The following is a 13,799-nucleotide window of genomic DNA, read 5'->3' on the forward strand; positions in this document are numbered from 1 at the left end:
CTTTGACTTTCCGCTTTTTTGATTACCACAAAATTGGACTCACGTGTGTAAAAAATCGCAACTAATAATTCGACTATAAAATGGACGAGTTTGAGAAATATTTTTGAAAGAAATGGCCAATATGTATAAGGGTAATTTTTGAGCATTTATTGGTAATTTATATGGACGCCATGCGTGACCGCGCGCTCGGCCCAATGTTTTTGCACCCCCTGCAATATGGCTGCGATAACCTTGAAAAGGTCTATTAATCGTGTGTGAGTATAGATATCGTTAAAAGCGATTGGCTTTACTGGTCCTAATGATTCAGTAGCATCGACTTTTAGGGCTTTTTTAAGGTTTATATAACAATATTGCCAACGAAGCTATCTTTAAAGTGAAATGAAAACTCTATGAACTTTTATTTTGTTTAACCAACCGAACGGTTGTCATTTAATTTATTTCAGGAAAAACAATATCAATTAAAATGAATGTACTTTAACAATTAAGGTTATCAAGCAAAAATTACATCAATGACATCCTTAACATTTTTTGCGTTGAACATCGAGCAATTTGGAGCTATCGACAAAAAACCGCCCCAAAAAAATCCTGCATGGCCTATATTACCACGTAAATATCACAAAACGCAGAAGCTTTAAGACAGTTTTGTCAATATTTGAATTTTTTGTCAGTTCTCGCTTTTTGTTGCCTGAACAATGACCCGTGTATCCTTAACGCTGTGTGTGTCCACACGTGACTATAACCCAATAACAATAAATATAGCAAATGGGTATTCTATACTCTATAGAATCGCTCATCGTTAACGAATTTTATTGCAGCCGAGACAAGCAGGTTGATACGGATATGTATATAAGCATATGTTTGAAAGACTTCCGTTTTCATCTGTGACCAAGTCAAGAGAGCACTTTAGATGAAACCGCCGACTTTGTTGGAAATAGTGAATAGTGAATGCCCCACAAAACATTTTCGAATATTCGGCACTGTGATATGGTGCGCATTATAAAACATGCTTATGTAATGATGCTTACATACAAGGAATTTATACTTGGAATCATCGCATGCCATAATCACATCATCACATGAGATTCCGCTCCAGCCAAGTATGAGGAAGTTAAAACGGCAACCAGTCTTATATACGGCATAGCAAATTTCAAGTTTCAACTGCTTTGCTAGAGAAATCTTAAATGCTACTAGACTCGATCAGTCATTTATTGTGTTTTGATGAACATATTCGAAAGCAAATCAAACCAGGAAATTTTCAAATGTCACATGAAAAGCACATGTGAATGCCCAAAGTAAGCAAAATATAAATATTTTAAAGTGCAAGCAACGTGACGTCACGAGCGACGCAAGCAAGTTTTTGAAACAAAAATACGAATCAATTTATAATTTTTATGAAAAATCAGTTGTGAATTTTGCTTCGATATCCAATATATTTGCTTATTCAACATTACGATGATCAAAATAGAAATTTCACTTAACTGAAATTTCAAGCACATGCTATACAATTTCATTTTCAAGACTATTCATTAGGAATGAGCCCTGAACTGTACCCGGTATTTTGTAGAATTCTTTCAATCCGTCGGGTGAACTCTAAAATAAGTCATCATGTCTCATGATGCAGTTTTGTTTAGCAACGATATTGTAATAACTACTGAAAACAGCCGCCGTCGATGAGCAATTTAAAATATGGGCTCTGTTATTTAAAATATGAGAGTCCTGAGTCCGTTCGTCATAATTATTTGTTATCGACTCAGTCGGACATGGCCAACATGCAAAATTTGTTTTGATATTTGATATTTTTAATCATTTCTGATTTCTATTCGTCGTGATAAATGCTCTCGTTGTTCATTTACAATTTTATAGCTTATGATTATGAATGCAGACATTTTCACACCTGCAAATGTTCGCAGCTCGAAGCAATTTTTATAAAAAAGTACACTTTTGGTATGACATATAGACTGTGCACATGCCTGATAATGTTCCTCATGTATATTCTAGAATATGTATAGAGTATTCTTATCACTCATGACAGACTGTTTTCTTTCTTTTGTTGTTCGATCATCACAATATAAGCTCCACCATTTTTGTTATTTTATATTTTAGACTTTTCTCGCTGTAAGATTGTTCTCGTTCTCTGTTTTCATTCATCACTACCTACACTGACACACGTTATCATATTTCTATGTTATGAGTGAAAGACTCCTGTCTCCCTGTTGCTCATTCATCACTACCTACATTGAGACACGGTTATTTCTATAACTCATGTATTTCATGTGAACACTGTTCATGTTCTCACATTATTCATCCCAACCTATTACCAATACTGACAAACGCTATATTGTTTCCTATTTGTTCATCACTACTAACATTCTCACACAAAACGCGTCATCAATTCGTATTCTTGTCTGAAGATCGTTTTGCTACGGCCATGCAGAAAATCCTTTTCCTAAATTGTGAAGTTTCTTTCAAGAAGTTCTCAAAAATTGATAAACGAGAGAAATCAGACTACAGAGAAACCCTCTGCAATCCAAACGAAGTTAAAGCATACAGCTTGCGGATGACAAGTTTTTTATCATTAAAATCAAAACATTTTGATTTTAGCTCCGCTTGTACGTAAAGTGTTTGCCACTTGGCATAGAGGAGATTTCACAATATGTTCATTGGCATGTCGAAAGTCTTCTCACCGAATCCCCCACGTTCATCTGAAGACACAAAGATGTTGCGTGGTTACCATCTTAGCAACTGAATTGTATTATATCGTTGAAGGCTACGTAGTTCATCTCAAAATAATTTGAAATGCTACAAGCCTATATTTACAATAAACGCTTTAACGGATCATTGGGTTCTTGAACGGTATCAGACGAATTACATTTGTTGAGATGACAATCGCTTGTCAAAATGTACAGTCGGATATTTGAACTGTATGTTTAATTTAAATATTCTCAAACTCTTTGTTGAAAAACGAAGAAAATAGCCGAAAGATGAGGGCGATGATTGTCGCGCAGCTCAAATTCATGTTTTTCTCCACAACAGTGCCTAAATATCTTGAAAGAGTGACAAAAGGTCCAACTTGACAAAATATTCAATAATAAAAGCCTGGACATTTTGCATAATGTACTACCTGTCGAACAAATATTCGTATGCTACAATTGTTATGCTACTCATAGTAAAGAATATAACTGCCTACAAGTAATGCTGAAGTCAAGACAATTCTGACTGAATATACCTATTGAAAATTGTAAATAACGGATAGTAGTACTTCGCAATATTCATTTTCAGCTCTTTGTATATGCCGAAGATTTGATTTGTGCAATAACAATGTTTGTGCGGTGGATATCCAGACAGACGCACTTTGATCCAGATATTGTCATAATAAACGATATAGCATCTTAATTCCAATTCAAAATATTTTCACAACAATGCCATTTAATTTTTGACTTTTCGATCACATTTTATAAACAGTATTTTTAAGTCATTTTCAAATGTGTACATCAAAACGACTGAACTGTTGTAATCGCTCGGTTGAAATTTACTTTGATTTATGTAGGATCTGCCACAGTGACATCGCCGTATTTTCATTATCAGAACATAAATCATGCTTTGATTTAAATCTTCTCCTATGTAACTGTAGTCCTAGGAATAGTGCAGTCGCAAAGACGTGTACAAAACGAGGTTATTTTATTCATCGTGGCCTTCTATAAGCAGAGACGAATCTGTCAACCGTGAGAACTCCACTTTATTTGCCAAAGAGCCGCCTTCCTTCTTCTAACTGGTGGGCATTCTAAGCTCCGACAGCGTAATTATGGAGGCACAAACTTGGCAGACTACGTGGCCTTCCAAAGGCAACATCAATGTGTACCGCCATATCTTACAAAATAAACATACGAGTGTAAAAATTTCAGTTTGACTTCGTGAAAAGCTTCACTGTTATGTTCAGTTTGCGAGTCATTCCGGCAAGACGCTTTTATGTCTTCAACTATAGCTACAAGGCATCAAAAACGACTTTTGAACTTCGCAATTCAACTGAGATTTTACACAAAATCCAATTGAATATTCATCATGTAGGGGCTTGATTAGTAGTTTTGTTTCTGTTACCGATGACAACAAATTGGCAAACAAATACTTTTTGTGTAACATTTTGCCGTCACATAATGAATGCCCGCGTTCAGTTCGCACAAGAAGAAACAATCACCAAGAACAAATACTTCAAACACAAAAAGCCAAAAGCTATATTAAACACACAGTAATGAATACTGACATATTTTGTTTTAATTTTTCTTTTCATCTTTCTTTTCAATCATTTATTTGTTAAAGATAACATAGATGACAAGTTTTTAATAGACATAAGCTGACATCCATGATGCCATCTTCAGTATGAGGAAGATGACATCAGGAGATGCTCGAAACATGTCTATTTTAAAAAAAGTTGTCGTCTATATTAAATGCGCATTAGCAATAGTGTTTTGCGAAATCATGGAATCAATCTTTGTTAAATTTGTACAACTATGAAAAGAACTTAAATGTATGCTTGCATTTTGTTATTACGATCATCTTCTTTTCGGATGTGGAAATAATCAATGAAGAATCTTCATTGAATAGTATTTTCATAAGACGTTTCAAAAGCGCAACTTTTCATCAGTCCATGCATAAATTGTCAACTGCTAAAACAAATGACGTTGTCAAAGAAATTTTCAAAACTGAACCGTACAGCTGTGCAGACACAAGAAATTGTTATGCAATGTAAAGCCTTATATAGAATCAACTTGACATATGTTGTCATAAAGCTTTGAGAACAAATTACCCCTACAGGCATTATTGTGTCGGTTTTACTACGACAGATTATAGTGACTATTACACTGCAGAAATATCAAAACAAATAAAAACAGTTGTTAATAATAGTCAGATACCAACATGAGTCAAGCCATTATTATTCAAATAGTTTTTTCTTTTAGAACGCTTAAAGGGCGCCGATGTTTATAAACTGAACTCGTGATTATACAAATGTCCTCTGAAAGTTTGAGTTGGAAATCGACCAATTCCTTTTTCGAAGAAGGCAATCTATACAAAGCATACCATTGTATTTAAGTTATATATGAAAAGCGTTGGTAATTTTCAAACTCAAAGAAGAACAATTTGCCAATTAGCAGATCTATTGTATTTAGAGTTTACAGCCAATAATTAGCGAATTTGTACTATTACATTGAGAGAAGGAAAGAAGCCTTTTCTGTGTTTTAGCTTGGTACATTTGGTCTTGAATGTGCATTTTAGCATAAGAAAAAAATTTTGAAATAGTTATTTGTATCGTTTAAGTTGAAGTGTTTGAATAATACATTCCTAACAATAATCCCAATGCTGTATTCACTCTTAACATACTTTTCTTTGTGTCTAAATTGGTAACTCCAGTGATAAATTTTTATTTGGGTGATGCTAAGTGCCAACAGAACTTTCACGACAACTTGTTATTGCATAGTCTGGCGTTTCATATGATCGTTTCTACAGTTGATCGTCTTTGTCGCTTACAATTTGTGGTGAAGCGACAGAGACGATCATATGGAAACGCTCAACTCAAACGACAAAAGCGATCCTTACGTTAGAAACGATCCTTGCGTATCGATCGTTTGAGATAGACTAGAGTTCTATCCTTGCGACAGAAACGACCGGAAACACCTTTTACGCGCTTGGATTTTTTTAATGGAAACCGGTGCAAAACGATCGTTACGCCAGAAGCGACTTGATATATCCCATGATACATCCGTAATTTCATGTGCGAGATTCCGTATTCAAAGATGGCGGCAATCAACTTTAATTCTACGTCTTCATTTATGGAAGAAGTACAGAAGTATGATTGTTTATATAATAAATTTTCGAAATATTATAAAAACAGAAGGACAAGAGAGAATGCATGGGAAAAAATCGCCGAAAAATTTGGGCTAACTTCGCTAGATGCCGAGAAGAAATATAAAAACATACGAACAAGCTATGTTCGTTATCTTAAAAAAATGAAAAACGTTCCGTCTGGCTCTGGAAGGGACGCTGTGCCCATACCTGGGGAGTTTGCTAATTTGGAGTGGCTAAAACAGCACATCAGTCACAGGAAAAGTTCATCAAACCTGCCCAACCATGAAAGCAGCGATGAAGAGGAGATAATTGACACTGAAGATATGAACACCAGCTCTTGTTCAATTGCCAGAATAGATGATGCTAATCTAATAGATGTTGAGGTACATAATACTGATTCTCCGGAATCTTTCACTGCCACAACTCCAGGATCAACGAGCACTGGGGATCTGGAGGAGATACCTTCAAAAAACCAATCATTGGCTTCTTCGTCGAAGAGAAAGCGGCCATGGGCCACATCAAATCGTCAAAAAGGAGGAAAAAGCAAAGATGTTGACATGGCTATGCTTGAAATTGCCGGAAAACTGTTACAAGAGCCTACACCTAATACAAGCGAAGATGATGAATATATGCATTTTGCAAAGAGCTTCGCCAAGAGATTGAGAAAACTGCCAGAAAGAGCGCAGGGGTATGTGAGAATCCAACTTGAACGGTTGATGTTTGAAGCTGAATTTGAAGCATTACCCCAACAACTGTTTCCTCCAGCAGGACGAGCACCAATGCACATGGGATTCAGTCAGGCTGTTGAATATCCAAGTCAATATGTGTGCAACAGTACTTCTAACAACAACCTTCATCCGCTATAATGGATTTCATTAGAACATTTTTAAATGATACACACATTTTAGAAAAACTTGGTTTCAAAGGTTGCTTTTGTTATAGTTATATTTATAGTATCAACCAATTATAATTACAGCATTATGAATGTTGACATTATCTAACAGTTTTATTCTACAGACACCAGTTATGTTGTAAGTTGTAATATAGAAGAAAATGAATTTTATTTTAAAAATTTGTGGTAATAATTTTACACATGAACAATGTGACTAAAGATTTTCTAAAAAATTACAATTAAATTCCATTAAAGTTTTTTAATGTTGTATCGACCCACAGCTTCTTACATATTACTGCTAAGTGGACAATCAACTAACCCTCAGCACTATTAAAATATGTATAAAAGCATCTTGTGCATCACTTGCTTCAACAGTATATCTATTTCCACCAACATGACCAAGTGCATGTAGTCCACTGTTGTTTCCAATGTTTCTCCAGTCTCTAAAGGATGTACTGTCTTCGCTGTCAATAAATCCTGCTGGTGTATATGTAGCATTTTCTGTAAGTCAAGATAGTTAATGAAGGCATAATGAGGCCTTGGTTATTTTGTCAACTAAATCAACATTAGCTTTAATGGCTTCCAAAAATTCTCCATTTTATGGAGAGGATTCCAAATGCATTTTCAATTGTTCATCTGGCTCTTGATAAACCTGTAATTATAAACTCTTTGTTCTCATGAAGTCTTTACCAGAAATGGTTTCATCAACCAACTCTTTTCTGTGGAAAAACGTCAATGACTAATGAGCACAAATGGCAGTTTCTGCAAATGTTTGTAACTGCAAGGTTTCGGTATCTTTAGTGTTTCTGGACCCTTGTCAAATGTCTGTCCAAATGCTGAATTTGCCAGAATGCTTGCATCATTAGTGCTTCCGTAATCCCCAATGTCAACAAAAGTAAAACAATAGTTTGCATCACAAATTGCAAGAAGCACAATGGAATGGAAATTTTTATAATTATAATATGCAGAACCTGCATTCTTGGGACATTCAATCATGATATGTTTACCATCTATTGCTCCAAGACAATGAGGGAAGTTCCATTCTTTCTCAAAACCAACTGCTATTTTCTTCCACTCTTCCACAGAAGTGGGAATTTTCAGATAGGTTTGGTAGAGTGCTGTCCAAATCGTATCACACGTTTCTCTAACAATCTTTGAGACTGTGGCCTTACCCATTCGAAAATTAAAAGATTGGCTCTGCTGTGCCTCTCCCTCAGCAAGATATCTCAGAGTGACCATTAGCCTCTCGTGAGGTGAAATGACCTTCCTGGAACGGCATGGCTTTTTTGTTATCAGAGGTCCCACAAGTTCAAGGAGATGATGAAACCTCTCTGGAGACATTCGTGTGTATCTAAAATTTACAAAAGGTCAAACCATTAAATATGTTCAGACTCTATAACAATCTACACGACTGCAAGTCTGCAACTAAAAAGTTCATGTAACATAATACAGTTTTATGCAAGCAAATAGGTTATGCCAGAGAAGCATGTCTAGTAAGACCACAAGATTAGTAAGTATCAAATATAAATAACTCTTAAAGCTTCTGTTTACTTGTAGTAATATTCGCGATCTTCGTCTTTCATTTCTTGAGCAAGAGTATGAAAAATTCCAAGACGTTCTCTTCTTTGAAACATGGGACGAACCCAAAAACGATGTTTTCTTTTTTGTTTTCGCTCTCTCCTTCTTCTCAGCACACGCAAAAGAAAATAACACGCTACAAGTCTTCCTCTTCGATTGACTGCCGCCATTTTGAATATACGATTAATGGAAACGAGTTCATCGCAATAATCGCTTCTGTCGTTTGATCACCGCAGGGGACTTTTTTCAACAGACAGAAACGACTCTAGCGACAGAAACGATCATATGGAAACCAGGCTTATAATCATGCAGCGTTCGCTTTTAGCGACATTCTCGTTCATTTCTAATGTCAAGCATCTGATGACTTTCATGCAAAAAAAGTTTATTACAGACGAGCAAAACAACATTCTCGATCGAAACGTTTTTTACACAATCAAAATTTTTTATTGGAATAGTTCGAATATTCGAATCGAATAGTTTTTTCCAATCTATACCGAATACATGTATATCACTTGTTTGATTACTATTTCGCGATATTTTAATTTGATATTGCATTTTATATTCATAAAGCGCATAGTCGGCACAAGTTCGTCTCTCTATGTGCCTAACCTATAATTAAATCACTCATTGTTTTAAATTCAATCGAATGATCGTGCGGAAGTTCACTTTGTGCGTTCTAGAATGTTCCATTGGAATTACACAACCCAAACAAGATATCAGCGCAATCGCTTTGGCGAGTCGAATGATGACTGTAATCCACGTAAAAAAGCTGAAACTGCTGGACATAAGAGCTTGACTTAGTTCTTGCTTATTTTTACTGTGGATAACGACGCGTGAACATCGATTCATTAGCAAGGAGGCCAAAAATACGACGGAAAAGTTGCTACGAGCCCTCAATACGGTAAAAGCTTTGAATCTACTGAAAAGTCATGACTGATATATCTTTAGATCTGCGCCTTGTCTGTCTCGTCATTTGATTTGAATTACAGCTATTTGACCATTTCTAGGGTCGCTCTATCTAATATATTTTAATACTATTTCGCGGCTAAAACGGTAGGTAATTCTTTGTGATTCTATATATCTACCGGATGGTTAATACCCGACCGGCTTTTCGTACCTTAAACTACATAGGTCAACATGTAACGAGTAGGAAATTGTCAAAACATTAACATATGTATACGTTTATATAAAGAACTTTTCTGGTCTTTTCCATCGCCTGAATGATCCAGCGAATTTTCTGGACTTTCATATATTTATAATTATCTAAAGCTTGCACTTACACGTATACAAAGAGAAATATTTGCACGTGCAATTAAATTTAAATTTGCTTGAAAATTTCGCCTAAGGATTGGCAAGTTCTGGAAAAAGAGTAAGGAGTAAGTGTTCGCCAATTATAACCTGTCATCAAACACCCTTAATGTAAGTCACAAGTCACGGTTTACAAGATTTCTGAAGCTCATTTAACAAGACATCGCAATTGGTTTAACCTTACCGTAAACGGGAGCCATTCGAAGTACAAAAAGAGAAGTCGAAAATATCTGATGCAAGATTTCTGTGAGGGTTAATTTCTGCTGGAGGTAAAGTAGAACTTTCGAGAACACAATCGCACCGCAATTTCCATATGAGAACATAAATATCTAAAAATGATCAAAGGATTAGTACTTTGGTCACCTCCACAAGTCTATTTACGTATCAGAGAATTACTTTTTCTTAATTTTTGTTAAACTACGCAGCTAGGTGCTATAATTTTCACTTAAGGCGTGTATGATGTCGGATAATTGTACCTCATTTGTTACCATCCGTAGGAGAAACACAATTCCCCATATTTTTTTACCTTTGGTGTTGGAAATTGTATGATCGTACGATTGTTGCAAACTGGCATGTCAAATCAACAGGGCTGCTCAACCTGCTTCAACGTAGAACTCACTATGCAAAACAGGGCTGCTCAGCCTGCTTCAACGTAGAACGTTTGTATGTTGCATTCGGGGTGGAGAAAGTGTCGTTTTTGCGCGCTTGCGTTTTTAAGTTGAACGAACTTTGCCAAGCCATTCTTTTTTATCTCTTTGTAACTGATAGTCGTACCAGGGAGCATTAGCCACCTTTGTAAAATGTGTATGTGCAACGCTCTATGAAGTTTAATACCTGATAACAAGGCCGAATATTATCTATTTAGCAAATCAATCGGGCGACAACATACTTTGTAAGTCGGAAAAATGTTCAAGAATACGAAGGCAAGTCGAGTAGATAAGAGTTTGTTGTATTGATCGTCAAAATTTCAAGCAATCGTTAGAGTCAGACGAACAGAAAAACAAAAATATGAGAGTACATCAACTGACACGAGTATGAAAACATCCCAGGTTATTCTTCCATTCGGAACATTTCATGCAAGAAACACAACGTGCATGATGCGCCAAAAAAACAAACAAAATGTGTGTCAGCACATTATGGCCAAGCAGCTTGTTCATGCATGCAATATTGTTCGACAGTTAATTAAATACATCTAGAATGTTCTGGGTTAATTTTATGCTAATTTCAAGCTTCCTTCAGATAAAAAATTGCAATTAGAACGTGTAATAAACGACAGAAAAAATTTCAAAAAGATTTGCTGTATTAGCTATGCAGCTACAAGAATAATGAGCTAGCTACAAATAAATGAACGTTCATGGCACATTGAAAAATGGCTATTTCATTGAATTCATGTTTTATCCCAAATGCTTATGGACTTACCTGTTTCCGAATTAAATCAAAATTGGTAATGAATTTCCTAATTGTGCAGTGATGTTTTGAATACTTCAAATAAAAGTTTTCTATAAAAGTCTGCGAATTAAACGTCTTTCCCGTAAAACAATATGACAAGTGAATGATGACGTTTTTGGTTTTTGTTCGTAACATCATTACGGTTTCTACTATCATTACGGTGAAAGTATAAAGAACTAAACGCGTGTAAAAGAGACGATCATTTACGATTATATGACTGAACAGCACAAATGATATGAATTTTAACACTACTTATTTGGATTAACCGTTCTAAATGGTCGATGAATAATGACCGCTGTACACAGGAGTGGATTTAAATCATTCCCGTGAGAAAGTTCAAATAAGGATCGAAGTTTGTCGAGGACGAAATCAAATTGTATTTTTTTAACTATCGTGAGAACGCTTTGGCAGGTATTTTGATCAATCTTTGGAGATACACACGTATTAAGGTTAATCCTGATTTTAAAATAAATTTTACTGTGACCATGATGTCAATGAAACAGCCTTTCAGCCTACGTAGATAGTATATTTTTAGCATCAAGATGACGCAAAAGAGTAGTTCTTTTTTCCGTAAATAATCCTATGCGGGATAAGAGATTTTTGTAATCAGATTTTTCGTATTTTAAATAACTTTATTTTTACGTTATAGAAGGTTCTATCAAGTGGCTAATCCAGCATTAGATAAAATCAATTACAACGCATTATTCTTTGATATCAATACATTTCAACGTACTTTAAAAGCATTCTAATCGGTCGATTATATTCTTCGGAGATTATTGTAGCATTGTTAAGAGAGTATTCTGAATTGGTTGAGGTGTGAAGATCGAACTTATTTGCTCAACGCTGAGATCACTGCATCTAACATTTGATAGCACCAAAGGTTCCAAAATCCCCACACGAGATATGTTATAGTACTTTCTTCGAAGAACAGCACTTTGATATGTTGTAATAATTATCATAATCTCGTTGATGTATAATAAAGTACGTTTCTTCAGTCTTGAGTTACACAATAATAAATTGTTGTGTTGAATAGTGATGAATACACTAGTTATTTACTAAAGAGTATATCAATGATTTGTTGATGTTCAATGAAACTGCAAAAGGTAGGTGAAGGAAGTGTATATTAAAATACGTGGACATCAGTAAATATAAACGCAACAGGCCAAAGTAATAGGCCACCGTCAGAAATTAGGAAAACACGAATGATAAACAAACATTTGTGCTCACACAAAACATAATAATGAAATTAATTACAACAAATGATGGTAAATTTAGTATCAAACAACTAATACTCTACTTTTTCGTTAAAAAACTTGCCTTTTTCTTTTACAACTATTGCATAAATTTCCAGCATTCGGCGTAAGCGTTTTTGAAAGAATGTACTGTACATCTGCCATTCATTTTTCACGTATCCCTGCAGTCCAGTTATACTTGACAGTAAACGAGCTGGTACGTTTTAATATTTTTGTTATTCAACGATAGCTCAATGGGAAACAGACCAGAAAACTGTGGAGGCCATTCCAAGATCCATATAAAATTCATCTTCTATCATCTACTGTGTAATGTGAATCTTCGTGTCTGTTATCTTGATGTGGCTAGCGATTGATGTAAACGCATACCGTTATATAATATGATTTCCACTTAAACTTTTGTGTAGCTAACAATCGCTTATCATTTCATAGAAAGAATCAGCACCCTGAAAAACCACATACGGGTACTACTAGCTCGGATCAGAACGAAGAAAACTGTTCTCCCGTTTTGTTAGTTCAAAGAACAGGAAAAAGCTCAGGTGTTGGTTCAATTGACGAAAAACCTTCGCAGGTTTGCATTCAACAGTTTTGCAAATGAAGATACCAAGTACCGCACGATATACTTATCGGTATTGGGAAAAAATGGAGAAGCATACACATACCCGAAAGTATACAACATCACACAGAACCCTTTACCAAGATGCACCAGTCATTCACGAAGTGCTTGTGAGTTTGGAGGAAATCTCACGCGGTTGCACAAAAAAAATGAAGATTGCGACAAAAACCTTCAACGACGACTACAGCATCGCCAGCACACAAGAACAAATTGTCAAAATGGTTGTCCCGCCGGGGTCACATGACGGAACTGAAATCGTACTTCCTTCAGCCGGGGACAAAAAGCCTGGTCTGCTTCCAGGTGATATTGTCTTTATCATACGCGAAAGACAGCATCCAAATTTCCATCGAGACAAGGATAATAACTTGATATACAAGGCGGATATTACCCTACGCGAGGCACTGACGGGCTGTAACGTTGACATCCCACTTCTTAATGGAGAATCACTCAAACTAAGTACTGTCGATGTCGTGTCACATGGTACGAGGAAGCAAATACCGGAAAAGGACTGCCGAGGAGCGGCAAAGACCCGGTGATCTGTATGTGGATTTCTCTGTCATTTTCCCAATGGAGCTGAACACAATCCAAAAGGAGGAACTGGAAAAGATACTTCCCGACTGATACCGAAAGTCATTAGGAAGGGATCAATTCCTTGTGAGTATTTTATTTTCGGGTTAACAGGTAACCCAATGTCGTCCATTCGGAATAACGCTGGATGATTACGTGCTGGAGTCTCTGTTATTGAAAATTTCATATCATTTGCAACCAACAGCACAGTTTAATTGTAGTTTAGGTATAAAACAGTAAAATCAAATTGTTACAATGAGTAGAAGTTAGTCATTGATTTTGTATGTCGCTCAGGAGTGAA

The 13,799-nt window shown here is 35.8% G+C and overlaps 2 protein-coding genes and 2 long non-coding RNA genes across 4 annotated transcripts; 3 read left to right on the top strand and 1 right to left on the bottom strand.

Annotated features, from left to right (window-relative positions):
- The first annotated feature begins 5,786 nt into the window (after window positions 1-5,786).
- On the top strand, window positions 5,787-6,704 carry LOC124441589. The gene has a single exon (XM_046992063.1). It carries the CDS (start codon window positions 5,787-5,789, stop codon window positions 6,702-6,704), a length of 918 nt encoding a protein of 305 aa, XP_046848019.1.
- A 758-nt stretch (window positions 6,705-7,462) lies between these two features.
- Window positions 7,463-8,269, bottom strand: LOC124441590 (putative nuclease HARBI1). The gene has a single exon (XM_046992064.1). The coding sequence runs from the start codon at window positions 8,069-8,071 to the stop codon at window positions 7,463-7,465; it is 609 nt and encodes a 202-aa protein (XP_046848020.1). The 5' UTR covers window positions 8,072-8,269.
- A 591-nt stretch (window positions 8,270-8,860) lies between these two features.
- LOC124441842 lies at window positions 8,861-12,910 on the top strand. The gene is made up of 3 exons (XR_006947011.1): window positions 8,861-9,209; window positions 9,655-9,885; window positions 12,748-12,910. It is a non-coding gene; the product is annotated as an uncharacterized LOC124441842 (long non-coding RNA).
- LOC124441843 lies at window positions 11,095-11,805 on the top strand. The gene is made up of 2 exons (XR_006947012.1): window positions 11,095-11,476; window positions 11,718-11,805. It is a non-coding gene; the product is annotated as an uncharacterized LOC124441843 (long non-coding RNA).
- Window positions 12,911-13,799: the final 889 nt, after the last annotated feature.

The sequence above is a fragment of the Xenia sp. Carnegie-2017 genome, unplaced genomic scaffold, assembly GCF_021976095.1.
Source record: "Xenia sp. Carnegie-2017 unplaced genomic scaffold, XeniaSp_v1 HiC_scaffold_20, whole genome shotgun sequence".
NCBI classification, from domain to species: domain Eukaryota; kingdom Metazoa; phylum Cnidaria; class Anthozoa; order Malacalcyonacea; family Xeniidae; genus Xenia; species Xenia sp. Carnegie-2017.